This window comes from Mugil cephalus, chromosome 21 (genome assembly GCF_022458985.1).
Source record: "Mugil cephalus isolate CIBA_MC_2020 chromosome 21, CIBA_Mcephalus_1.1, whole genome shotgun sequence".
In the NCBI taxonomy this organism is placed as follows: domain Eukaryota; kingdom Metazoa; phylum Chordata; class Actinopteri; order Mugiliformes; family Mugilidae; genus Mugil; species Mugil cephalus.
Window position 1 is genome coordinate 7,078,957 of NC_061790.1, and position 26,369 is coordinate 7,105,325.

Genomic DNA, 26,369 nt, shown 5'->3' on the forward strand with positions numbered 1-26,369 from the left:
GTGTGAGTGCGAATGGATGTTCATTTCTGTGTTAGCCCTGAGATTGACTGGTGACCGGTGACAGCTGGGATAGGCTCCAGCAACCCCTGCGACCGTAGCGAGGATAAGCGGTCGTAGAAAATTAGAGGAGATTATTTAAATCTTAAAATTATGCATAATTAGGGATTATGACAGTACTAAGCACCGTTTCGGGTTGCTAGCCGCCAGCCTCGGCGTCACACGCCCCACCTCAGCACTACTCAGACACCACTCCTTTGCCCATTTTCGAATTAGATGGGAGAAGTCGTCGGGGAATGCCAAGACGGTGACGGCGAGACATTTCAAAACCACTCCTTGGGAATCCCATGTAACATGTTTTACCGTCTTTACATAAAATCAATGGCCAATACGAGCAACACTTGGACGGTAGTGCGGCAAATGTGTTAAGGCACAACTGGAACATATCCTGAACAAATACCCTATCCAGCCCATTCATATGACGTTTTTTGTCGAAACTGAAATAAGCACCGTAGCTCCACGCCAACGCCTAGCAATTATCCCATTTATTTATAAATTACAAATCAGCACAGGATAGGGCTGCGCATGTTTAGTGTACAATATACTATACACAAAGGAATATGAATTTCCTTTGATTGTCGTTGTTGTAATTTTCGTTTGTCCCTTGAGCAAATGAACCGACCCCACCCTGGTGTATTTCTGACCCAACGTGGAGGTGCGTGAGAAAAGAAAAAAAGAGAATGGTCCTAGCGCAGGTAGGGACAGAAGCGTGTGTCAATGTCAGACTCTGGGGGCGATGAGGGACTTACTAGGTCTGCATTTGTACCAGACAATGAGGTATTTGCTGCTGCCAGGACACTGGTCTGTCCCAAACACGCGGCTGTTGACAAGGACTTGACAGCTCCTTCTGTCCTGGCACTCGTCCAGCATTTTCTAAAGAAGGAAAGAGTGACACACAGAGAGAGAGAAGACCAAAGACAGGTTTAGAGGGAGAACAATAAGTCCACGATGGAGAGACCAGCAGCAGGGAAAACCTAAAACCACTTCAAACAGGCTGCTCATAGCCATGGGAATATGGAGGAGAGGAGCAGGTAAGTGGGGAAAAAAGAGAATGGGATAAAGAAAGCTCTGGAAAGCTGCGCTCCACTCATTTCCTGGCATCATTTGGCTTCTCTAGTTTCATCATCCCTTAGTCTGCTGTAACCCAGGTGAGCACATTCCAGCATTCCCCCGTAGTGAAATCCTAGTTGCGGGAGGAATGGCTGAACGGATTCTGCTCAGAGTCTTTCCCTGAATTTAACATTAAAAGACAGACAGAAGTATTTGACACATGCGTAAGACACGTGCAAGTCCTCACTGTGAGGAATGTAGCTGTTGTGTGCAGAATCTGGGGATATTATTTTTCTTACAGCTAAATTTAGAAATAACTTAAACGAGGAAGTACTGAGTAATTAGCCAACAATGCACACCATAACAAGTACAATATTTACTATTCACTCCTTTTTTTTGTGCAGGTGCTACGAACTACAATGTCCATCCATTTGAAGAAACTGTACAGGCTCATTTAAGAGAAAATAAAACGAAATAACAAAATACCTAGGTTCCATTTTTAGATATAAGATCTTCAGTAGGAAGGAAGAAGAAAGATGGAATGCAGTGAAGGATTTGGTCCTTTCATCATATATTTTGACAGTCATAAAAACATGAAATGACACTGTACATTAAACACACCCAAACATGTTTACAAGTCCTTAAAAATACAGCTTATGTCACACTGAACAGCACCAAAGAACTTATGATTTTTAAAGTAAGAGATTCCAGATTAACCCTGTTAAAAAGTGTTGAAAGTGAACCAATTCCAGTGTTACTGTAGTTGCACAGAGAAAATATCCAGCTGTTTTATGTGAAGTGATGGTCACGACTTTAACTTCAGGCATAACATTATGACCACTGCACTGCACTGTCTCCCTTGTGCCTCATCAGAGAATGGACATGGACACCCATCTTCTGAGGGTGTCCTACGGTCTCTGGAAACAGAATATTGTTAATGGGGGCCCTTTGGGTCCTATGGGTGGAGGAGAGTGGTCTTTGCGCATCCCACAGATAGTTGATCAGTTTGGGATCTAGTGAATTTGGAGGTCAGGTCAACAACTTGTTTTTGAGTTGTTCCTAAACTGTTTGGGGATGGCTATGGGGTGGGGGTGCCTGGTCTGGTCTAGGTGGGTGGCACGTTTTTAAGTGACATCCACCCGAATGACAGGTCCAAAACCTTCCCAGCTGAACACTGGATTGTCAAGCAATGGCGAATATTCCTCACTTCCCCTGTCGGTGGTCATAATTTTGTGGCTGGTCGTTGTATTCATCTATAGGTTTAAAAAGCATTACTTAAAAAGTCACTAGATAAACAAATTGGTTAACTGGACTTCCTTGGGCTATCCAGAAGCTAAAAAAAACTTCCACTTTCCACTGCTATGCCAACACACCCAGAGTCATGAACAGGTGCTGGTGAGATTCTTCTGGGTTGTGCGCTCGTGGGTGGCGCAGCAGTCACTCATTCTCTCACTTTAGCACAATGCATTCTCTGTGTGTGCTCATTCATGGCTGTCCTGTCCATTATAGCCGATGCTAAAAAGGCAGGAGGACCAAGAATAAACCAAACAACTCCATGAATGCTGAACAGGATGTGTTTTTGTGTGTGTGTGTGTGTGTTGGTGCCGCAGAGTGGGCGCTTCTAGTCCAGCAGCATCCCAATTTAGGAGAGGATGCTAAGGCAAAGACCCCATGAAATCGCTTTGTGTCGTGGGAACATAGAAGCCAGCTTCCTCTTTAGGGAGAGTAATTTGCTGGAAAATGTCCCCACAAAGCGTTACATAATCAGTGGTTCTCCAAAAATGTAACCCTTGATCAATTAGGCACTTTACAGGCCTAGAAAGAAAGCTGCATTTGTGTGCTAAGAGTGGACTAACAGAAGAAACTGAAGCAAATAAAAAAAAAATGATGAATGCTCAGTCATTTACCTGTAGTGCAGTAGACACAGAGCAGTACCGATCATCCTCCCGGGCGTTATAAGAACTTAGGAGGGCCGGGTAGGCGCGAGGGCACTGCTGGGGGTCGGAAGCGCCTCTTCTTCCGTAGAAAGCTGACTGGACGGTGATGGTGGTGCGGGGTGGACAGCGGACGGACAGGAAGTCTCCGTCACAAGCCCGCTCGGTGTAGTTCCTCAACACTTTGGAGAGGTAGTCTAAGAGAAGAGCCACAAATGGATGACAGTCAAAAAGTGCACTTCCTTACACTGTGTTCGCATATTACATACCGCAAATCACCAATTTGTCTCTCGTTTCATGCTATTATGAGAGCTTTTCACATCCTGCACCATCTCTTTTTGCCCTAATGAAGCGTTTCCATGGTCATTTGGCTGTGCTGCATATCAGCATGCCACGACAGATGACAGACGGCCTACATCTCAAAGATGCCCCTAGGCCTCGAAATACCGCAACAACCCAGCACAGAGTGAAAAGCTTTGGCTTATCCAGCTGTTAGTGTTAGCCCCCTCTGGTCATGGCTGTGGAACAGAGGGTTGTGTTCGATTTAAAAAAAAAAAAAAGAAAAAAAAAAAAAGAGGATGAATGTTAAAGCCTGACATTATTACAATTTTTATAAAAGGATACAGGAGTATAAAAGGAACTGGAGTTTTTCCCAACACTAGCAATGGACTTCTAAGACCACTTTAAAGATGGCTATCACATCAAAAACCTACTAGGGAGTGGGATGATCGGCTTATTTATTCATCTTTCCATTTTAGAATCTGATAATGCATGGGTTTTCAACAAGGGGTCCACGGAGGTACTGCATGGGGGTCGCAAAATTTTTGGTTGATTAGACATTTTATATACAGCATATATATATTTTAGTAAAAGGATAAATGGAGGCAGAAGACTTCCTGTAAACACTATACCTCACTCCTATCACTGCTGAGCCAATCACAAGGCCACATATGGCATTTGCACAGCCACCCTACTGTTGCACATTTGAAATAATATATATGGGAACGTGTGTATTATTTGAATAGCTTAATATTTAATGCAAAATGAACATATAGTAGGTAGGGGGTCCCTACTTACTCTCTCTTCAGTTTGGCCTGAGAAACATTGAAGACCCCTGCAGTAATAAATTAGCTCTTTGATTAGAGTTAAATCCAGGATTTCATTTTATTATATCCTTTAATGTGCTACTATATAGGCTCAGTTTCTATAACACGTATATGTCATTTGCTAGCTAGAAACCACATTAGCTTGCAACTCATTAATTGAGTACAAACGTTATATAAACCACTGAAAGACACATGGGATGAGCACACAGTGAACTTTTATTTAACCTTAGACGCCGCTTCAAATCAAAGAAAAGCTCACATTCTTTTAAAACTGAAGTCCCTCCGCTAACTCCACCATCCCAACAAGAGTCTTTTGAGAGCTGCCAGTCGGCCTGTCAGTCACTCAGGAGAGAACTGAACCCATCAACAAAGCCACCATTAACATTCCAGTCTGTGAGAAGGAAACGCAGATAAAGGAGAGAGCTGATCCCCATGGCCGCTGTCATATAACGTCTTTCTGGACTTATCAGGCTCATTTATGAGACGGCCCGCAGGACAAACACTTTGATTCTCCCGTTTCTCAAAACTGCTCCAGTGAAGCTTATCTCTTTCGTTGCACTTTTACAATCTTTGTCGCATCTTTTGGTTCAATCACGCGGTAAGATATGTTACATACATGTTAAAATACGTTGCAAACATCTGCAAAAACAACTCCCAAAGCAAGCACAAACTTCTTTCAACGTAAGTGCTCCGCAAACACGTTTACGGACAAGTCAATACACACAGGCCTGCACACACACTCTCACAGAGTGGACACACTGTGATTCAATTACCTTTATTTGGTTAGTGTTTGGTAGGAAAGAGGAAATAACACTGAAACAGCATTGTCCTCCAGCACACACGTTAGCACGCACACACTTACATGCTAGCCTTACACACAAAACACACACATTGTCCCCTTATCACCATGGCCACAGTTAAAAGGAGGACGGGAAACGGGAGACATTCTCAGGCTTTGAAAGGTCAGCCTCACTCTAAATAGAGATGGTTATTAAACCACCATTTCTCACAGTAACAGGTTTCCACCTGTGGTCCGCGTTGTGAAAAGAGGAGAGCAGGTGCACATGCAATGCTTTATTTAGAGATTATTTGCATGCCACGCATCGTATTAGGAGGAGGTGGAGTAGATACACACCGCGGTAGTTGGTCTTATTATGGCTCGGATGTAAATTTATCCATCTCTGATAGATTTAGATCCGATCTTTGTTGGGGCATCAGATTTAATTTAGAAATGTGTGTCATACCATCACCACCAACAATAGCTGCATTAATTTAGACTTGGTCACAGTAACTCAGCTATACGAAAAAAACAAAAAACAAAAAGATACCCCCACAAAAAACCACTAGTAAAAAAATGATATAAGATAATACAAAAAATAAATAATAAAAAAATATTAAAATAAATAAATAAGATAATATTTAATGAAATAAATGAAATCCAATAGCATAAGCTAAAAATAAATACAAGAAATAGAATTAAATATACACTATACACCTATAAATAACAATAATAATAAATTATTCCCCTGTACTTATTGATTTGATCCAGATTTGGTGGGTGTGGGAAAATTAAAACTGGAAATCCCTGAAACAAAACATGACAAATATTATTTATGTACAAGTAGTAATTAAGATATTCGTCACCGCACAATTTAAAGGCTGTTTGATCAACTCTTGTTTGATTAAGAATCTGCACTCATTGCCACATTATTACAGTTTTAATTATTTTAATTGTGTGGGATTAACTAGTTTCTTCGCAGTAATCACCCACTTACTCACACACACACGCAGGTCTGCTTCGCCCGCGACATTCCACACAGGGTGAGAGGGAACTTGGCATTCCCCCTGGCAGCGGGACCACACACACACACACACACACACACACACACACACACACACACACACACACACACACACACAAACATGCATGCAAAACATCAACACAAACAACGTGGCTGGGAACAAGGCCCTGCTGCTTGGCTCTGGAAAGCCGGGGGTGGGTGTGGTGGTGACGGTGTAACACTATCGCGTTATTAGGAGCTGGCTCCTGGCAGAGCCTCAGCGCCATCGGAGACCGGCGAGTTTGCGTGGCCCTTTCGTTTAGCCACGGGCCTCGGGTACGGTCCCGTAACTATAGAAACGGACGAGGTTAGGAAGGAGGGGGGGAGGAAGAGGTGAAACGGAGAGAACCGTAGATGGATGAAAGAAATCGCACGGGCCACTTCTTGAGATCCTTGTGCAACAGTTTGAGCACCACAAACACACGGATACGCCTTCCTCCGCCCTAAAAAAGGGGGCGGAGGGGCTGTGAGTAAAAGGAAAACAGATTATCTCACACAAACCCTCAGGTGCTTTCTAAAGAATCCTTTTCTTTTTTTTCCTTTTTCTTACACTATCCCACCCTCCTCCCCCACACTCTCTCCCTCTCTCCGTCTCTTTCTTTCCCTGTCTCTCCCTCTTTCTTCGGGATCATCATTATTGTTCCCTTCATGCTACCTGTTGACTGAAGCCTCCTTTCAAGGGCAACAAATCAGGCAGCGTCAAGGCACCTGCGTGGACCGCCCAGCCAATGACAGGTGTCCCTCAAAGGCAGGAGTTTTGAACAATGCCGGAGGAACACCCAGGCGTCTCACCTCCTCCTTTCCCTCCCCGTTTCTTTTCATGTGGAGCCAGACTCCTTCTCTTTAACTAGCTCTCTGCCCTTTCCCCCCCTGACAAAAGCGCCGCGCTATTGTGTCTGCTGGTTTTGTTTATTCGGCCATTAAAAGACAGGAGGTTTGCGGTCGCGGCGGCGATGCCGCTCGTGTACAAACAGGTCGCTCTCGCCGCGGACTGGACTGAGAGCTTCGCGGAATCTCCGCGCGAGCCGCATAGGGATTTGTCGTAATCAAAGGAGCAGAATGCCGCACCTACCTTTTGTGTCTATTGTCTAACTTGGCAGTAATTTTCCAAGCCAATCGTGAAGCCAAAATCGGAGGTGAATATTAGCTCCTCATTTGTGCTCATGTGACGAGGGCCTAAAAGTCTGACCTGGGGACGTTCTGATGGAGATTAGTGACGGGCTGCTGTGCTGTGTCAACATGAAGCAGAAAGAGTGTTGGCCTACCGGGGAAGGGTCTTAGTCACAGGCTTGTGCACATCACACGCCGATGCCAATTTACAGTCGACTGTGAACGGATATTTTTAAGAAGGGATTCATTCACGACTTTCAAAGCGTTCCTCCTCAGGGTTCGAGCCTCCCAGCGCAGCCTTACCTGTCTCTCCTTTCAGGTGAGCGTGGGAGGAAGCGCAAACTAATTCTCAGGGTCCTAAGCCGAGGTGTTCAGTGTCTTCTCAGGATGAGTCCGACGCGCACCTCTGACACGAACGGAGGAGGGGACGGGAGAGGGAAGAAAGGGAGTGCTGTGAATGCACAGCGTTCAGGTGAGGAGTCTGTTATTTTTTGAAAGATGCCACCTCCTCCGATTGGTCAGAGCCAAAGAATGAACAATGCACCGGAGTATAAGCACTACTGACTGACGTGTTATAATAGTGTCGGCTTAATACCGCTTCTAATTCTGCTGCTTTAACTCAATTTTGTGTCGCCTGCGAAGGAGCATTTGTAAAGCCTCTTGCGCCAGGCAAGAATGTACAGTGCAACACTGCAGAATATTATAAGATTAAGGCTTAGCCTAATGCTACAAAAGTGCCTGTTTACATTGTAGTTAGAGATAATCAACTGCAGCCATTAACTCTAAACTTCAAGATCATGTACACACAATAAAAATACATCTGTAACAACACCTTAAAAACGCATTCCATAGAAACTAAGTAATGAAGATGTTCCCTGAGCGTTTCAGAATCAAAGGCCGCGTTGCATTTCATCTTGGTGCATTAGGTATTTAGGCATTTACAGCTTCATAACTTTATTGGTGTTATTTTAAGCAAATTATAGCCATCAAACCATCAAATGTTCAAAGATGCAGAGCTGCAGGCCCGCTGCCGGAGAAGGAATTCCCTTTAAGTGGTAATTTCTGGGAAGAGTTGAGGTTTCCCTCAAAGACACGGGCCGCACTCCAGCAACGCTCCTCCGGAGGAGGCTGGTCGAGACGAAGAGGTGGGGGCAAGAGATGAAAAGCAAAGAATAAGATGAAAGATGAGGGAGGAAAGTGATTGATATGGACTTGCTTAATAATCAAGCCTTTTATTGCAGCGAACAAGAGAAGGAGGAGAAAAAAAAGAGAGAGAGAGATGTGCGGAGGGAAGGAGACAGATCTTTTAAAAGCAAAGCCGCTGCTTGCAGGATGTGGCAGCAGGCAGAGGTCTAAAGGCCAGAGCTGGTGGCTTTAGGCCCTGTAGTAATTACTTTTCTCCGCAAACCGCAGAGACCCGGAGCACGGCATGACTTTCAGATAAAGCATAAATCACACGAGGTCAAAACTCTGCGTTCACCTCGTCAGTCCTGAGGTGCACGTTCCATTATGAAAGCTGAGTGAGACACGTTGATGAGGTGCGCTGACGTGAAATAAGATCTCAAAAAAAACGAGAAAGTTCATAAAGATGACACAAAGGATATACCGCTACACAATGGGCGTGATGTCAAAGGAAAGGCGGCGGGCAACCGCCCGCTGCACACATGCCAAGTAGAGTCCTCGCTCCATTAAGCCATTCAGATTTTTTTTTTTTTGTTAAAAAAAAAAATGCATTCCTAAAATACTCTACATTCCTCTGCTTATAATACATTAGTCGTGCTGGTGTAGTCACGTTTTGGATTAGCCTACTTTCTGGCTAATCATACTGTGGTGCAAAGAAAAAAAAAAAAAAAAAAAGAAGGTGGAGACATTTTGCAAAATCCATGGATTATTAGTCTGCTCCCGTACTGTAAATGGGTAGCTCGTCGAAAGTTCTTTCAAGGTCTGGAGCATGTGCTGTGTGAAATTATTTTGAGCATGAGTCTAAAAAAAACATGCAGATGCTTGCTATTTTGGTACAGAACAAATATTTCACGCACCGTCGTTAAGACACTTCCACGTTACAGTAGACTGAAAATGCCAAAAAAAGGCCCTGAAAATGTGAGAGACGTGAATGAGGAAATCCTAGCTGGTTGGCCCGTGCCCTGCAGTTTCATTTCCGGTATATACCTTCTATACCTTAACTACCACGTGATTGGTAAATGATGGCGAAACCCAGCATGTTTCACACACGCGTATATAAAACAAGACCGATCAAGGCTACTGAAGCAAGGAAAAACCTGACAAGTGTGAAAAAGACTTGAGAAAAGGGAAGAAGATGAAGGTTCTGCTCATTATTAATGAGATTTATGAGTAAGGCATTCACCTCTGGGCATGTTCGTGAGCGTTTCTTTAAGCCAATGAGGGTGGAACCAACGTGTCATTTCGATGCAACAATGTGAAGATTCAAAGCAAAACCATGTGCCTGCACGAGTTATACGGGTGACGTTCTGCTTTTTTTTTTATTCTTTCCAATTCCAGCCTGTGGCAGAAGAATTCAAGTATAAGAAACAAATCAAAATCACATGTGAAGATTTGGTTCCCTGATGTACTGAAATCCTGTGGTTTGGAAGCCCATGCATCAATATCCTAAGGCAACGTCTGCCATCGTTGAATTGAATGGCGGAGCTGCTAACGTATCCCTCTCCCCTCTCCGCCCCCTCACAACAGAGAGACTGGAGCCTGAGCAGCTGAAGTCATTAAATCCGGAGACGCAAACACAAACACTCTACTTGGCTGATCTTTTACCTCCTCCCTGTGATGGCTTATCTTTCCAACATACACAAACAAGCGCACACACACAGGAACCAACAGAGGGATGCACAAAAGTCAACCTGCAGGATGTGATCAACAAATGTTCACGCCCAACTCTGCCCTGATCCTTCCTGAGCGCATCTCATTTATTTGTTCAAAACGTGACCTATAAATCCAGTAGCAGTCTTCTCCCAGGATGCTTTCTGGCGTAAAGGACTAAAAAATAAAAAAAAGTTTTCGGATGTCAACAGAAAGCGAGAAAAAACGATCTGGCAGCGATAGTTCTAAACTGTTGCAGGTATCCGAATATGAGTGAGTGATGGGTGACGTATTACCGTCACCACAATCCCATACAAGAAGAACTCTACAGGAAGCATGAATCCTACTCTTCCAAAACAGAAATTGGCACAAGGATAGGTTCAAACAGAAAAAGCTAAGAGGAATGTCACATGCTAGGTCAGATACATATCAGGAGGGATGGGGGGGTTGATTACGCGAACAGAACAACGTGAAACTCGCTTAATGCTCGGTCATAAATAGCCACACAGTCATGGGAAAAAGGCCACACTCAAACCACTCATTCATCTAAGCAACAAAGTCAGGTTTAATATTTCGAATTATCCACGTCAACTGACCCCTCCGGACAATGGAGGTGTCCGGAGGTGTCCTCACAGTTTGACAGCAGCCGCAGAGTCTCCCCTAGGGAGTCCCCCCAAAAACCAAACACCGGTCCCACCTAAGCCCTCCCCCATGACCTCTCCCAGCACGCGCCTCTCATTGCGACCTCTGAGGGGTCGAGGGGGGCATCACGCGGGAGGACACTTTCAGTTTCTGAGCATGTGTGTTGCGTCTCTTGTAGGTTTAGGGGTTGGGTAGGACATGGGGGTTGAAGGGTGAAAGAGCGAGGGGGCGCGCAGAGGTGCCGGGAACACCCTCGCCGGCGTTTGCGTCCAGACGCCCCCCCTTGACGCACACAAAGAGACAGCGCGTGACAGGGGGGAAAGACGCGGAGAGACGAAGAGAAAGCGGCGGAGGAGGACGCATCAGTCATTTTAATGGTCGCTTTTACGGCCCGGGGAGAGTTGGGAGGCAGACAGACTGCCCATCACGAAGCCGCAAGCCCAGCAGGCACCACACAGATGCGTGAGTGTGGGCTTTATTGTCACAAAGTGAGCGGCAGATGCACCTCTTCTTCAGTCGTCCTCGGCACAACAGATTGGATTTAAGTGATTGCTGGGTGGGGCAGCGGCGGCCTAAGGCTTAGAGGAGGCAGTTTCTGACAGAGAGGTCATCACGCAGATGATTCCCTGTCACTCACCTCCTCAACCAAGGAGGAATTTAGCCAGAAAGACTTGGCTGCATGGTGAGGTTTTGGTAAAAAATGTTCTCCAACAAATAACAACTGGATAAGATTTGTGCTAAAGTTATCTTTTCATGGTTTCTTGACTTGAAGTGATCCCCGGTGTAGAAAATCTCCTGGATAGTTTTTCTTCAGTATAGGCTGTTACTGACAACTACTGTGGCAGTCAAGAACGAAACATCGAGCTACAGGAGTCAAACAACCTACACAATCACGTTTCCCAATATTTTCCCTTGTTCTGCTCATTGACGGTGCCCGGGAGACGTTGCATTGCGCCTCATCCTCGGGAGAGTTGAACGCACAATACGGACGCTTCTCACGTTGCGGAAAGTAAAGCAGACCTCCAAAATAATTAACCACTTAGCAAAAGCCGTCCGCTTCCCTGCGATTCAGTGGCCTCTAAACTGGCCCTGTCCCTTCCTGCTCTTCTCTATGTGCGTCAGACGCCGCCCCCCCTCTTCCCCTCTCCCCCCGGAGCGACGACATTAATCTATCTGTGTTAATGCATTAACAGCGAGGCGGCATTCCTCCATCGAGGTTCGTGAGCGTATGCTGGGGAGAGGAGAGAAATATTCCCTTGGAAGAAAAAAGCATGGGAGTGGGTGGGCACTGAGCGGCTGAGCTTTTTGGAGACTTAACAAGCTTATCTGGGGGTGGGGTGGCGGGGAGGGGAGGGGGTGTCCTGTGAAAACAAGCAACAGAACAACTCCTGAGGAGCTGAGGGAGTGAGAACCTGCTTCCAGAGTGTGATTGAGAGTTTTTTTTTTCTTGGTAGAATCAAATCTGATGCTACTCGAACAAGCTCAGCTCCAGCCCAGTTTATGATGTCTTCAAACTTTTTTCCTGGCCATATGCAGGATGAGGAAATGGAGCTATGGATTCGTGTTTTGTTGTCCACCACTTTGGTGAAGACTGAAATAGCTCAACAGCTGTTTCATACCATAAAATTCATTCATTCAGCCCGCGTAACAGCCAGTTAGTGGTTGACATTGGTTTGATATTGCTGCCTGAGCCTTTCTTCATTTTAGCGTCCATGTCGGGATCACATCGTGCTAAAAAGGAATAAAACAGTCTGGTTTTCATGGCCTAAACCTCCTCTCTCCCGCTCCCTCCTCATTTACCTGAGCTAGCCACAAGGGCCAGCGAGCAACAGATTAGCAGTGCTTTGGGGAGCGGGCTGCTGTAGCGTGCTGTAATGCAGACTGTCAGCGCGACACAGTTGGGGGGCAACACAATGCCTCCTTGTTCAGGCTGGCCCTTCTGTGCCCCACCTCTCTACCTCTCCATCTCCCTCTCTCCTTTCCCCTGCCTCTCTCGTTGCCCCTAGGGGTTTGATAGAGCTACAGAAACCATATATACGTTTTTTTGCCTCCTTTACCGAAGAAAGCGCGACGTGAAGAGGGAGGGATCAAGGGAGTGTTTAAAAAAAAAAAAAAAAGTAACGCAGATCAAGGCGGACATGTCGACTCCTAAACCAAACATAAATCACCTCTCAAGAAACGGAGAGAAAGACAGAAAAGAGGGGAGGAGGGGCATCAAAGCATGGTTGACATTCTCCGAGACGAAGAGAGAGAAAAAAAAAAAGCGCGTGCGCCGGTTTTAGCATGTGCACGTCGTGCTTCTCGTTTATAGCCAAATTCAGCAGCCGGCACTCGAGTAGCTACTCCAGACGTGAGGAGATAACCGTCGGCGCGCGCACACACCCAGCACTTCTCTCTTTCCCAACACTTCTCTCTGTTTGTTTACAGCTCAGTTTCATCCTCGATCGGAATGGTGCAAGCCTCCGTGCTTGCAGCAGCAGGCAGCTTACCTGTTTTCTGTTTTCTCCCTCTCTCGCTCTGGAAAACAAGAGTCTGTATTCAAAATACGACAAGGGGACGGCATTCTTAATTAATTGCTCGACTGTTGTCGAAACAGTGACGGCAGAGATGGGGAGATAGTTTCTAAGCGCAGCTGCGTGCAGCAGACACCGGGGTGCCACTCAAGAATCTTCTTCACAGGTTTCTCCGTGTTTTCTTTGGGGCTTCTCACTCCTACCTCATGCAAGAGAGGACATGTGCAAACACACATCCGTGATGCGTATATATACATCTTCCCAGGTAAATGCTTTAGGACTTAGACCCTCTCTTCTCTACCCAATAACAGTTATTACTTTAAAAACCATCCAGCTCAGCATCTGATTGGACGATTTGGGAGGCTTTACATTTTGAAAGAAATCCTCCGCAAAATAATGATTATCGTATTAAGGGCAGACTGGTGGAGCTTTTTTTTTTTTTCCTGCATGTAACAACCCTTGATTAAGCATCGGGTGCATCTCAGCCTACGTTAGCATTTTAAAATGCAGACTGGGTTTAACTTTTTTCAACCCAAAATCGGACAAAACGTGACACATAATGTCACTCTAATTATAGCGTGTGTTTTTTTTTGGGATTTTTTTTCGTAAAGCAGACAGCCTAAGCCCTTGGTCAACACCGCGATAGCAGTCGGTGTGGCGTACTGGTGAGACGCTGAGGGCGTTTTCAACGAAGCAGTTTGAGCACATGAGCTCCAGACAGCGTCAGCATACTTTAGGTTTGGTTAAGTCTGGGTAGGCTGAAAGAGACTGTTTTTGTCAATACTACATGTATTCACAATATTGATGAAAGAGTAGAGAGCAGCAATGTTCAAACGTACATGTATTAGTGAGCTAGGTGGATAAAATAATTTTAATGTCCCGTCCGACTGATTTACGCTCTTACATCCAACTCCTTCGTCTAATGTCTAATTCTGCACATGCGTCACGCAACTGGCATTTCACTGCATCATCGGCACTAAATGTGCACAAGTGCCGAAGAGAAAGAGTCCACAATGGAAACGCTGTCATTGTGTTATTAGATTAAGGTGGGAATAAAGACAAACCAGTCGGGACAAACAGAAACAGAGGAGTTTTGTACTGATTTTACCAAGAGAAAAGCCGCGCAGGCACTCGCTGCGTGGAGAGGTCGCAGGCACAAGAGACCTCTGTTAAGAACTTGTACTGTACTGTTTAAGTACTTGTCTGAAAGGCCGATGTTGTCACAGGATCTTGTATCAGGTGTTTGGTACGCTCCAGAGTTCGCCTGACAGCCCTGGGACGCCCACACCAACATGTGTGAAAACAACTTATAGTAACTGGTTGACCCAACACCCATCTATACTGAACTTCACAGTGCACAAAGTGAATCGGTTTTGCAACAGACTTCCCACCCTCCAGCCTTACAGAGCAATGAAACTGCATTCCTTCTGCATCATCCCAAATTAAAATTGTAGTGGCACAGAACAAAATCTGCCTTTCATTGTTACATAAGATAGCGATGTGATGGGTTGCTGTGTGTACGTCCTTTGTGAGGTATCAGGAGATTAATGACACATCGCAACTTGATTTAGTGTAATGTAGCTCAAAGGCGGCCAAATCATTCACCCCTCCCAGGATGTGATGCGTGCTAATGTGCCATATATGCCGCAACTTGACACAAAAACTCGCCTTTAAGGCAACATCTGCTTCAAACATACTTCCACATTAATCACAGCGTCAGCAATGTGCATTGTCTTTCATTTGGAAAGAAATTCCTAAGTGGTCCTGAAAGCTGTGGATCTTAATTACTTCCCTGAAAAGCTGACTTTAAAGTTTCCATGTTTATTGTACTGCGGTTGGGGGATGATTTAATTTGCTTTATGCCAAATTTAAATTGAGCGGAAGATTTGTTTCCTGCTTTCAACACCCATCTCTCATCAACAACACCCTTCTCTCGTTCCCCGGCTCCGGCTCCGCTTTATGTGTTTGTTTATGTACATATTGCATCCGAGGGGAGGAAATCAAATCTTTCGTCGCCGTCATGTTGAGCCAGCAGAGACTTCCGCCTTAAATTACACACGCAAATTTACATACGGGGGCAAACGCAACCAGATGTTATCTAAAATGACATCGCAAAGCTGTCTGCTCCCGGAGACTCTTTGACTTCCACTCTTCCTTTAGCTGTGAAACCGTGACGTCTTGTTGATAACAGTCTTTTTACAACAAGATATTACACCAGTCTTACAAGGACTCTCATAGTCCAGCTGTTACACACATAGCTGGATGAGATGTTTCAAATTCCATCTGTAAATTCTTAACAAGCTGTGCCGCTGGACATGTGCCAAACACACAGACTATATATAAATATGGACAACACGCCCCCAGGTCCTTGTATTAGTCAAACAGACGCTAAAATTAAATAAGGGTGGCGCCTTCTCGTAAGTGTGGAACCAGAGTATGCACAGTCCGGTCCCAGAGTGGAACTTCGCATTTTTATTTAATTAATACTGAACTCTGCCCTGTCTTCACAAGTTGGGACCATTTCATGAAGTGGTTGGCATGATAACTGGTAGTCATCATGAGGTCAGATCCTGTTTCTATAGCGTCAAAAACTAAACTCAAACATGCATCAGCAACACATCAACTACCTAAAATTATAGGAACAATCCTTGAAAAAAAAATATTTGACTCATATTTTAGTGCTTTCATTTGGCTGAAGTCCCGTCCACAACTGCGGAGGAGGCGGAGCTTATGACCTATACTGCAGCCAGACACCAGGGGGAGCTCTACCTGCTTTTCACTTTTGAGGAGCTGTTCTGACATCCAGTCTATGAAAAGCCCCATCCACATATTATGTCATTCACTTGTCGCTGGTAGCCAAGTTGGTAGAGACAGCTAGCTAGTAGGAACCAAAGTTGTGGACAGCATTTCCTTGTGGTAAATTTGCATGTCTGCATCATATGTCAATCAACTGAATCAGTGGTTCCCATTGGTCAAAGTCTTGACGCTTCTCTCAGGACGTAGACTCAGTTGTCCATGCAGGACGCAGAGGAGGAGGACAACCTTTGTCCTCAGGGATGTCCAGCTCCTCGATTCAGCCTCTTAATTCTGAACACAGAAAGCTAAATTGACTTTTAATACTAGAAAGTTTTAAATTACTGTTATGTGTTCTTAAATAACTGTCATACGTTTTCTTTCTTTAATCTGAATGTGATATTGTGCGGCTGTTATCCCCTTTTAAATTGCCCCTTTTAAGTGGTGACTAATAAAGTGATTTGAACTGAACTGAAACAAGGTACATCTCATCTAATGTCATTAACAGGGTTTCTTGTCTTTCTCTGTTCCTGTGCGTGTGCTCCTTAAATTTTAATTAACACTAAATACAATTAAACCTTGTGTAGGCTACTTGTGTTTAGAATTATGTCTAAGCTGGTAAAATACGCGAATGGATTTATCAAACACTAAGACATGTCGTAACGAATTGTTCTCTAAACGCTTTCTGTCTTTTTCTTGGCTAGAGAACCACACACAAACCCCCGAGGAAGTCACTGAACTTAACCCCAAAACAATAAATTTTAGTTTGTTTGAAGTATTCAAAAAGAACTTTACGCTTTTCTAAATGTTCATTTGTCCTTATCGTTTGTTTGTGAAGACACCGCATTCTCGCTGGAATGTATTTCAAGATTCAATATTCAGATAAAAAAAAAACACAGCCACATCTTGATTTATCCGTGTCTTTTCTCAGCACCTAGGTGGACTTCAATTGATGAAATCAAAGGATTTTACTTTAAACTTCCTTATTTTGAGTTCCTCCCTGTATTCACTCCTTTGTGGACATCATTCACAAAAAGCACTCTTCTGAGAAAAACACCACCCCCGCCCCCCTTTCTCTATTCAGCCTCGGAGAAAAGCAGCCGTACGCCAGGGCACTCGGTGTCCGCCTCGCCGCCTGCCTCCACCGCAGTAGACAAAACAAGTGGGAGGCAGGATTTGTTTAGACAGAGCTCACCTGGCACACACGCAGGCACGGCGATCAGGCAAGCCCTGGGGAGGAGCAGAGGCAGCAAAGGGGCGGGGAGGTTGTGGCTGGGGCGAGAAAGGAGGGGAGGGGGTGAGGGTGCGAGGTGGGGGAAGGGAAGGGGGCTGAGAGAGGAGAGCAAAGGGGTTGAGTACGCTAACCACATCCAGGGCTACTCAAAAATCAAATCGGATTAAGATTTAAGGGGCCGTGAGTAGTGCTCAGCGATAGGTGGAGGGGTGTGTTTGTGGGTGTGTGTGTGGGGGGGTTTGGCTGAGTGTGGTATAATCCAGGACTTGCTCATGGGGTAACAGAAGAGGTGGATTTGTGTTGGCTGCACAGTCACGCTTGGTCATGGAGAAGCTCATCTGTCACTTAGGAGAGATCGAGACCACGTGTTAAAACCATTTTGTTTTGTTTTGTTTTTTAAATTGGTTAATCTTTCAGGTTATAAAAAGTTACTTTTTCTGAACAAAAAGACCAAAAAGACCAAAGTTCTGGAAGCAAAACCTGACACAAAGAACTATCCACACATTCCAGATGTGATTATTACACTATTACACTAATCATTAGCCATTAGCCAACAGAGATATTACTTTTCTTGTTGCTTTCCTTCAACTTCCAACACATTAAGATTTAAATTGACTTTAACCAAACTAATTAATAGGGGTGGGTAATGGCAAGGACTTTGTGATACGATACGTATCACGATACTCGAGTCACGATACGATACATTATTGCGATATTAGATGATCCATTTCCAATTTATTGCACTTGTACAGAAAAAGTGGTGGCGGAGGTGTGGAAGTTGTTCAAGATAGGTCCAGATCATTACTTTTTCTTTTAAAATCAATATCAAAACGTTCAAAATCGATATCGTATCGGAAGAAAAAGTATCGCGATAAATTGCCATATCGATATTTTTTCCTACTCCTACTAATTAATGAATTATTACCATTCCAAAATGTCAATCAAAACCTGTAAATATACACCAGTCAGGCATGACACAGCTGCCTGCTCCTGCCCTAACTGTTTAACCTTCAGCAATCAAGCGCAACATTATGACCAACTTCCTAATATTATCTAGGTCTCCTTTGTGGTTCCACAAAGTCTTCTGAATGTTGTTAACGGGGGGCCTTTGGATCTCTGTGGATCAGGCTTGTCCCTGTGCATCCCACAGATACTTGATCAGTTTGGGATCTGTTTTTCATGTTTTATGAGTTGGTCCTAATCCATATTTGTCTAAGTACCATCCACACGAACGGCAGGTCCAAAAGTTTCCCAGCAGAACATTGAATGGTCACAGAATGGTCAATGTGATTTACTTCTCCTGTAGGTGGTTTTAATGTTGTGGCTGATCGGTGTGTAGCAAACAAACCAAATTAAACCGATCATCATCCGTCATATGACGTGTATCATTGTAACTCTTCAGTCATAATGTGAAGGTTTACAAACATCTTTATCTGCTTTTGAACCAAAGTACAATTCGTGAACCCAAAACGAAAGAAGTGTTGACTTTCCTTCCACCTTTTGATGGGGTTCGACGGGTGAGGGGGGACAAAGAACAAGATGGATGATAACTCCCCCTAACTACACACACTCACAGTTACTATGGGCTGACCTCAGTTGAACCCTTGGCCCCACAACAGCCTAACATCCCATTGACTGGGGGTTAAATGGGAGTTTTTTAGCCTACAGGGTTTTATGACAGAGAAAGAGAAGGAAAGTGGCTCCACTGTAAACCCCCTTTTTTTTGGGGGGGGGGGCGGCATCGTGTGGTTTGTCTGGTAAAATCTGATGAACAATGCGGCGGTTCTGAGCCATTCTAGAGAGTTTCAAGTGTTTTTGTACCAGGGGGGTTTTACAGACAGAATTATCTCAATCCTGTTTTGAAGCGTTTTCCAAACAGCCCAGCATTCATCACGTTGCTTTAGCTCAACTATGACGTGTTGACGAAAATATGTGTTCTGCGTCAGCTGATGGAGGCATCCGCAGAAAAGAAAGCAAACACGGGACGCTCACACAGAGGAGCGGCGAGATCTAGAAAAGGGCATTTTTTGGGAATAAGGCGACAACTTACATTAGTGCTCGTCACATTAGCAAACCTAAACAAACAGTAAGATTAAATATGGTTTTAGGATGAGATCTGTGATTTTTCCGCTTAGAAAAGTAACATCTTGTAAATCAAACTATTAATTAGCTTGCATAATACCGCAGCGAGCTTAGAGGCTCTTACGGCTCACTCAACACCTCTAATTAGCCATTCAGCTGTATACTGTAACAGAAGATGATAACGGGGCAGAATTAAATTACCCACCAACATCGTTATCATCCATGTCAGCAGTAAGCGCGAAGCAAAACCGCCACTTGAACACAACTCTTACTACGACTAGCGCTCACGTGGAAACCGTCGGTTCCAGTTGGTCGATTCCCATCAGCGACCGACCGACATGTTTCTCGTCACAGTTATTGATCCAATCACCTGATGACCTGAGGTCTGACTGACAGATGTTAGAGTCCACCGCTTCTGTCACCCTGCCGGCTGGCGGCACCTGTCAATCAAAGGGCCCCTGACGGTCTCTTGGGAGACTCCAGCTGGTCAAGAATGCGAGGGCTGAAAGATTTCTTTGTCCCTAAAGGTATTGTGGGGCAGTCGCTTCATCCACACGGTTGCTTGCTCAGCGTTTCTGCAAAGGAATGTTGCACAGAGACCCCGAGGAGCAAACAATATTGCATCTGGGAAGTCAACAACCATACATCCGACAGAGTATTCAGTAAAACCAGAGGCACATGTCAATGGCAAGAATGACCTTCCGGTGTTTCCTCCTTTTCTCCTTGGAGCCAAGCAACAGGAAGTTTCAGAACAACGTGCACAAAAGCTGAGATTTACGCAAATGAACTCCTGCCAACATTTACATAACCGTGCATGAGCCCGGTATTTGTAAACCAAGAAATCTGGAATCAGCTGGTCTTATATTTCCCCCACCTTCTTGTTTAATTAACCACGGTTTTATCTACTCAGAGGTGTTATTTGTGGCCACTAGCACACGCATGGCAATTAGAGAGAGGAGAACTTAACAGCCTTCACCAGACCATGATCTTTAGCAGCTCATTAGGGCAACCGGCGACATGTACACGGGATCATATAGGCAGGGGAGCCGTGTTACATACATCTGCTCTTTACCACCTTTCCCCATAGCGTGCTCGTTTCCAACCATTAGGCCCATTAGTGGCCAATTAACACCAACACAAAGCTCCCTTCCTGTTTTATGGCACTGTCAACAAAACCTGCAGGCCTGCCTCGGGCTCAGCAGAGCTCAACGGAGTCTAATGCAACACAGAATAACATCATGGTGGCTAATTCAAAAAGATTTCACATAAACCTCAAGTGCAAGGGCAGGTTGGACGCCTGAGTTGCCTTGGCTTGTTTGTGGTCTGCATAAAGCACAGGAGATAATTAAAAAGGGTTTAGACAATAGTTCCCACCCAGCGGAACATTAACCACGTTATTCCATTTATCTGAATTGCATCATCAGTGGGGAATATACTGGCAAGTCTGTGCCGCACTGATCAACCCCCATATATTCAGATGGGCGAGGAGGAGGAGGATGACTTGTTGTTTGAAGTGAAATGTGGGTCATCGTTTATGACTGCGTCGGAACAGACTCAAAGATAAACGCAAATGTGGGTCTTTTCCGCGTGTTTAAATTGCCTCCTCTGCGCTTTATGAAGCAAACATTTGAGTGTGCATGCTGCAGCACGCCAGAGGCGGAGAGGAGATGCGACACACGGCACTTAAAAATTCACAGCTCACAGTTGTTGTGGAAGTCGGTGCTCGGTCGTTTAAAAGCGTGCGTAATGACTAATCCCGGTTGTATTTCATCTCGCATGGTGAAATTTGTAAACTGCACGCCACGAGTTGTAAAAGAAGCGGGTGAAGCCTGGGTGTAGATATGCAGCGTGGAACAAGTGTTTTGTTTTTAGTGTGGAACTTTGCGTTTTTTCTCACTGCGCCTCGAAAACACAACTATGCCACTTATGTCAAGAAAATACAAACTGCGTTACAGTTCCCAACCTGAGAAGTCTGAAGAGCCCTTGGTGAGATCGCAGAGGACGGTCAGGCACGTTATTCCCAACAGGAGCGCAAAACTGACGGCTGAGAGAGTCCCATCTGAGAAGAACATCCTTCAAAGTTTTCGATTGTCTCCGAATCCTTAAAAAGTCCAACATCGAGGTTCGGGTTCCGCGTCACATGCAGGAGAGGTGCGCTCCCACGTCTTCCCTCATCCTCCCACCGCACTGGCTGCTGTGAGACTGCGGGGCCGAGGTTCCTCTGAGCCGGAGTACACGCAAGCTCTCTGAGGGCATTTCTAACTGCGTGTTGTGTTGTGTTGTGCTGTGTGGAGGCGGCCCACCTGCAGGAGCGACGCTCCTCTGCGTGCTCTGAAAGAGCTAGAGTTGCCTGCCAGACACAAGCGGGGGCAAAATATGTCAACGCACTGAGATTAGACCGCACTAGGTGCGCTATCGCTGACCTTTAAAGGAAATTATTTGCTTTTGCGCAGCACGTTGTCGGTTCGTTTTGAATCTCGTGGTGGAAGCCTAACTAAATACCCTACATCAACATGTATGTTTGATGAAGTATGTTTATGTTTAAGCACAAAATCTTTTTTATTATAAGTATTTTACATTTCCACTTACTATACATTTAAATAAAAACTTTTACTTATTTAAGTCACCTGGATGTTCAAACCTTGATAACCATGTTATCAAACATAATGCACTAACACGGATTAAATGTTGCTCTACCCCAACCTCATAAAACATGCGGTTTTAGGTCATATTTTACTAATACCTTCGTTCGTCTAATAAAAATGATTAATAATGTTTTACTGATGTATGGTATAATATTTATTTTACTAAAAATATTAATTAAAAAAATATCAACTTATTTTACCAATATTAGCTTTTTGGTGGAATAAAGTTAAAAAAGAAAAAAAAGATTGCTTACAGATAAAACGACTGGATCTACTGTATTTACAAGAAAATCACACTCATTTGACACGGCAGAGCTCATAACATGCCGTTATTTTCTATGCCCTATGTCATTTCTATAACATATGTGAATTCCATGTTTTATGTCCGTTTTTTTTTCAAATATAAATTTAAATATACAGCACACCTTGTAGGCTAAACTCGAAAAGGCCCACACGAGATCATGTCCAGAAGGGAACAATTCCGCCATCTTGTGGACAGCGTGCTACACTACAGTTGTGATAAATCGCGTTGCGAGAAGCGTATGCCCCACGCGGCTTCCGTACCACTTCACACATGCGACAACAGAAGGTCAAACATGGCAGCTTGCATGAAAAGCCTCGACAAATTTGTAGTCTCGCTTAGGCTTTTGCGAAACCTGCAGGTCCAAAATGAACGTAAGTAGGCTGCTATCACACGCTACATTGTGTAGTATGTTAGTAATTAGCGACGGTGAATGAGGAAGTATTACATATACTATTAGCTAATCTAGCTAACGGAACGTAACTAGCGGAGTAAAACTGTATTTACTTTAGATTCGTTTTTTCAAATACGATGTTTTTGTGTTATTTCCAGGCTGTCTGTCTACTTCCCTCTGTCGCCGTGCTCCTGAGGGTGACGGCCAGCCACCCAAATTCATCCCTCCATCTAAACCTGTCATCATAGATAAAACAGTGCCCGAGGGCTCTCAACGAAAGTATGATATTTCTTAGTAACAACCGACGCCCACTCATATCACATACCTGCTTTTCACAGGACACCGTGTAACGTAAGGGGGCTCTTTCTCCTTTCAGGTTTCTGAGCCCAGAGTTCATCCCTCCCAGGCAGAGAACAGATCCATTCAAGTTTTACATGGAGAGGAAAGACATGATCCAGAGGAGGAAAGTTATCGACATTCCTGAATTCTACGTAGGTAAGTGACCAAGTGGTCAGGTACCCTGCAAGGTGAGATGAGATGCACCGTTATTGATCTTTTGCAGGATGCGCCGATCAGGCATAACATTAATACCACTGACGGGAGAAGTAATTAATCATCTTGTGACAATTAAGTGTTCTGCTAAGAAACTTTTAAACCTGGTATTTGTGTGAATGTTGCTTAGACATGTAGCACCCACTTAGACCAGACCAGGTACCCCCCTCCCCATAGCAGTGACACTCCTTTATGGCAGCAGCAGCGATTCCTAGCAGCCTGACACCGGGACGAAAACAAAAACGTGTCTAAAAATGTCTTAAAAGGCGTTTTTAGAGTTCTGTGGGATGTAGACGCCGTAACTCGACCTGTGTTGGTTCGAGCCCTTTATACTATTTATACTTTATACTCATCAGTCTGGCTCGCGCTGCAACAAACGCTAGTCTGCACTGTGTCTTTTTTTGCCAGTCAAGTTGATTTTTGTTTCTACTTCCTGCTTCGCTTTCAACAATGGCGAATTCTAACGAAATTTCGCCGATCACAAGTTGTACAAACGTTCATGTCTCCTAACCTCCTCAGTTAACCTGTCCGTGACGCGTTACATCTTTATTGATCTAAAACAATCCCTTCGAAAATTGTGGATATTTAGAAGCAGCCGGAAATACAGAAGTGGAGCAATCACAGCTCTTGTGCTCTGCGTCACCTCGGCACGTGGTTACATTTCTGGGAACGCAGAGGTATAAACGGTCTATTAGGAACCACTCAAAAAAAAAAACATGAAAAACGGCACAAAGTGTTTCCCTAGATCCCAGTCTGTGGGATGATCCACAGAGGCCCCTCCGCTCAACCCGTAGGACCCAAAGGCCCCCACTAACAACATTGTGTTGCCAGACACCACAGGACGCCCTCAGAGGGTCCACATGTCCATTCTCTGATGATTCATAACTGTTTTAAAGGCACAAGAGAGACCTACAGAGTATTAGGAGAGTGGTCATAATGTTATGTCTGATTGGTGTATGTGGTAAGGCAGTTACTGCGAGTGGTGTGTTTCTGAGTCAGTCGATGTTGCAGGAATCCATCTAGATAATGTCATGTCTGCATTTACCTCCTGCAGATTCATTTTCTATATCTGCCTTAATAGATTCAAGGTACTTTTAGTAAATCTATCTTTAAAATAAATGCACTGTACATTGATTTTATTTTTTGTTTTTTACTACTATTGTTATTTACATTAGGTAACCATGTTTTCATCGCTGACATTTAACCGCGTATTGTTTTGATCACTTTCAGGGAGTATCCTTGCAGTTACCATGGCTGATCCCAATGCCCATGGGAAGACCAACCACTTTGCCGGCATCTGTATCCAGAGGGGTGGGAAAGGTCTGGGGTCCACGTTTATCTTAAGGAACATTATTAATAATCAAGGTGAGGGTGGACTTCTAACAAAAATCTTCTAAAGTTGCTCACATGTCGTGACATTGATGACATTGTCAAACAAAATGCTGAACTATATCACCGTTGTTCCTTTGTGTCTGTCCTGACTGGACAGTTTTCTTCACAGTCCTAAACTGTGAAGTTGCATTAAAAGCCTCTTTCCAGTCACACTTTTCTTCTTTGTAGTGTGATTAATTAAAGGGCTGTCTTGTCTTATCTAAAGACGAAAGTAATTCTCATAAGTTTAAAGCACATGTCTTAAGTTTGGTTGTTGAACAGAAAGGCTCACGCATCTGTGTTTTAACATTTGTGCGGCCCAGGAGTGGAGATCTGCTATGAGATATACAACCCTCGCATCCAGAAAATTGAAGTGCTGAAGCTAGAGAAGAGACTGGATGACAACCTGATGTACCTGAGAGATGCTCTGCCCGTGTACAGCACCGTGGACCCAGACATGAAGCCGGTGGTCCTCTCCTCTACTGCAGAAGTGCCTGTGAACAAGGTGAGGAAACATTAAAGCAACTGGTACAAGCTCCGTCAGACTAAACATAATATTGTTAGTTTAGGTGCTATGAAATGTTGGTGTTTGATTTGGGTGATTTGATCTTCAAGGACACACATCGTTGGCCTAATAGCGTAATTGTCCAAGTCATATTTGAACGTTTTTGGAAAACAAGAAAAAACCCAATTTGTAGCAGGAACATTGGTTATTTTTATCGATATTGTAACAGTTAGTCAAAAACGACTGAGGCAATTATGCTATTAGGCTAACGATATTATCAACTTTTTGAAAGAGCATGCCACAGCCAACGCAAATAACTCGTAAGTCTAGTAAAACGACAAATCGAAAAGCTTTTCTTTATCTGTTGGACAGATCAAGGTCAGGATGCTCCCCAGGCCGTGGTCTAAACGCTGGGAACGGCCCAACTTCAACATCCAGGGCATCCGCTTCGACCTGGCCCTGAGGCCAGGCCACATTGAGCGCAACAAGAAGTGGGAGCAGCCGTGGCTGGAGTACGACATGCTGAAGGAGTACGACACCTCCAAACTGGAGGAGGAGATCTACGCTGAAGTTCAGCGGGAGATGAACAAGTGAGGAAGATCATGAGTCCTTAGTTCGACCATCAACAACAGACATTTCCAGGATTGGGAAACGCATGGATGTGGAACAACCGACTAGACTGTGATCAATTCTCATGTACAGAACTGTATACAAGGAGGGGCCTAGACGGACGTCCCATCATCTCCCACAGCCACTGATCTACTGTACCATTATGCAGATACAAAGTGGGTTTCATAATAAAAGTGTTTAAATTGTCACGGCTTTTTGAATTGAATCATATTTAGTTGGTGTCGCTTTTTTATCCTAACACTAGGTGGTGCTATTTCTCCACGTATGTTGCACCCCCTCAACGGTTATATAACTGTCTCAGTGTTTTCAGGGAAACTCCTGGCTTGCTAGAATAAACAAATTATGTGTGCTTTTAAAGAAACGATGACAGGTTCGTTTCAGAAGAAAAAAAAAAAAGAAGAAGCAAAGTTAACTCAAGTTTTCTGGTTTAAATTCTGCAGCACTCCACCGGTTTATGTTGTGAAGAGTTTCTGGGTTTATTAAGTTAGTGAAGATTTCCAGATAAATCCGTAAACGTGACTTCTGGAACAAGTTTCTGGCCTTTTTGAAAAGAAGAAAACGAGCCCTGGTGCTCGACGGAGTGCGAAGACACCCGGTAGTGTTTTACTGTTGTGGATGGAAAATTGTGGTGTTGAGATGGTATGTTAGAGCGTCAGCCGGCTAGTATAAAAACACTTGGAGTCCTTATGTTATGTCTGCTCACCGTGAATGTGTGTGCGTGCGTGTGTGTATATAAACACGCTCAATGAGTCCCTGCACTCTAATTTCTCCATATTA

General features: G+C 44.4%; 2 protein-coding genes across 2 annotated transcripts in view; one reads left to right on the plus strand and one right to left on the minus strand.

Moving 5' to 3' along the window:
• Positions 1–21,815, minus strand: part of LOC124999425 (protein eva-1 homolog C) — a 70,153-nt gene extending 48,338 nt beyond the window's left edge. Inside the window, exons 1-3 of the mRNA XM_047574344.1 lie at positions 21,158–21,815; positions 3,015–3,238; positions 807–930 (exon numbers count right to left, since the gene is read on the minus strand). Of these exons, the coding sequence (XP_047430300.1) occupies positions 807–930; positions 3,015–3,238; positions 21,158–21,266 (457 nt within the window). The 5' untranslated portion in view covers positions 21,267–21,815. The remainder of the gene's footprint in view (positions 1–806; positions 931–3,014; positions 3,239–21,157) is intronic.
• A 555-nt stretch (positions 21,816–22,370) lies between these two features.
• mrpl19 (mitochondrial ribosomal protein L19) lies at positions 22,371–25,795 on the plus strand. The gene is made up of 6 exons (XM_047573760.1): positions 22,371–22,514; positions 22,693–22,813; positions 22,911–23,029; positions 24,317–24,451; positions 24,781–24,962; positions 25,335–25,795. The coding sequence occupies exons 1-6, from the start codon at positions 22,382–22,384 to the stop codon at positions 25,554–25,556; spliced, it is 912 nt and encodes a 303-aa protein (XP_047429716.1). The 5' UTR covers positions 22,371–22,381; the 3' UTR covers positions 25,557–25,795.
• The last annotated feature ends 574 nt before the right edge of the window (positions 25,796–26,369 follow it).

What these genes read in the sequence shown, in the direction of transcription:
- mrpl19 (XM_047573760.1), top strand. Translation starts at nt 22,382, where the DNA reads ATGCCCCACGCGGCTTCCGTACCACTTCACACATGCGACAACAGAAGG. An exon ending in CCTGCAGGTCCAAAATGAAC is followed by an intron (nt 22,515 to 22,692) that starts GTAAGTAGGCTG and finishes TGTTATTTCCAG; the next exon opens with GCTGTCTGTCTACTTCCCTC. An exon ending in CCCGAGGGCTCTCAACGAAA is followed by an intron (nt 22,814 to 22,910) that starts GTATGATATTTC and finishes TTCTCCTTTCAG; the next exon opens with GTTTCTGAGCCCAGAGTTCA.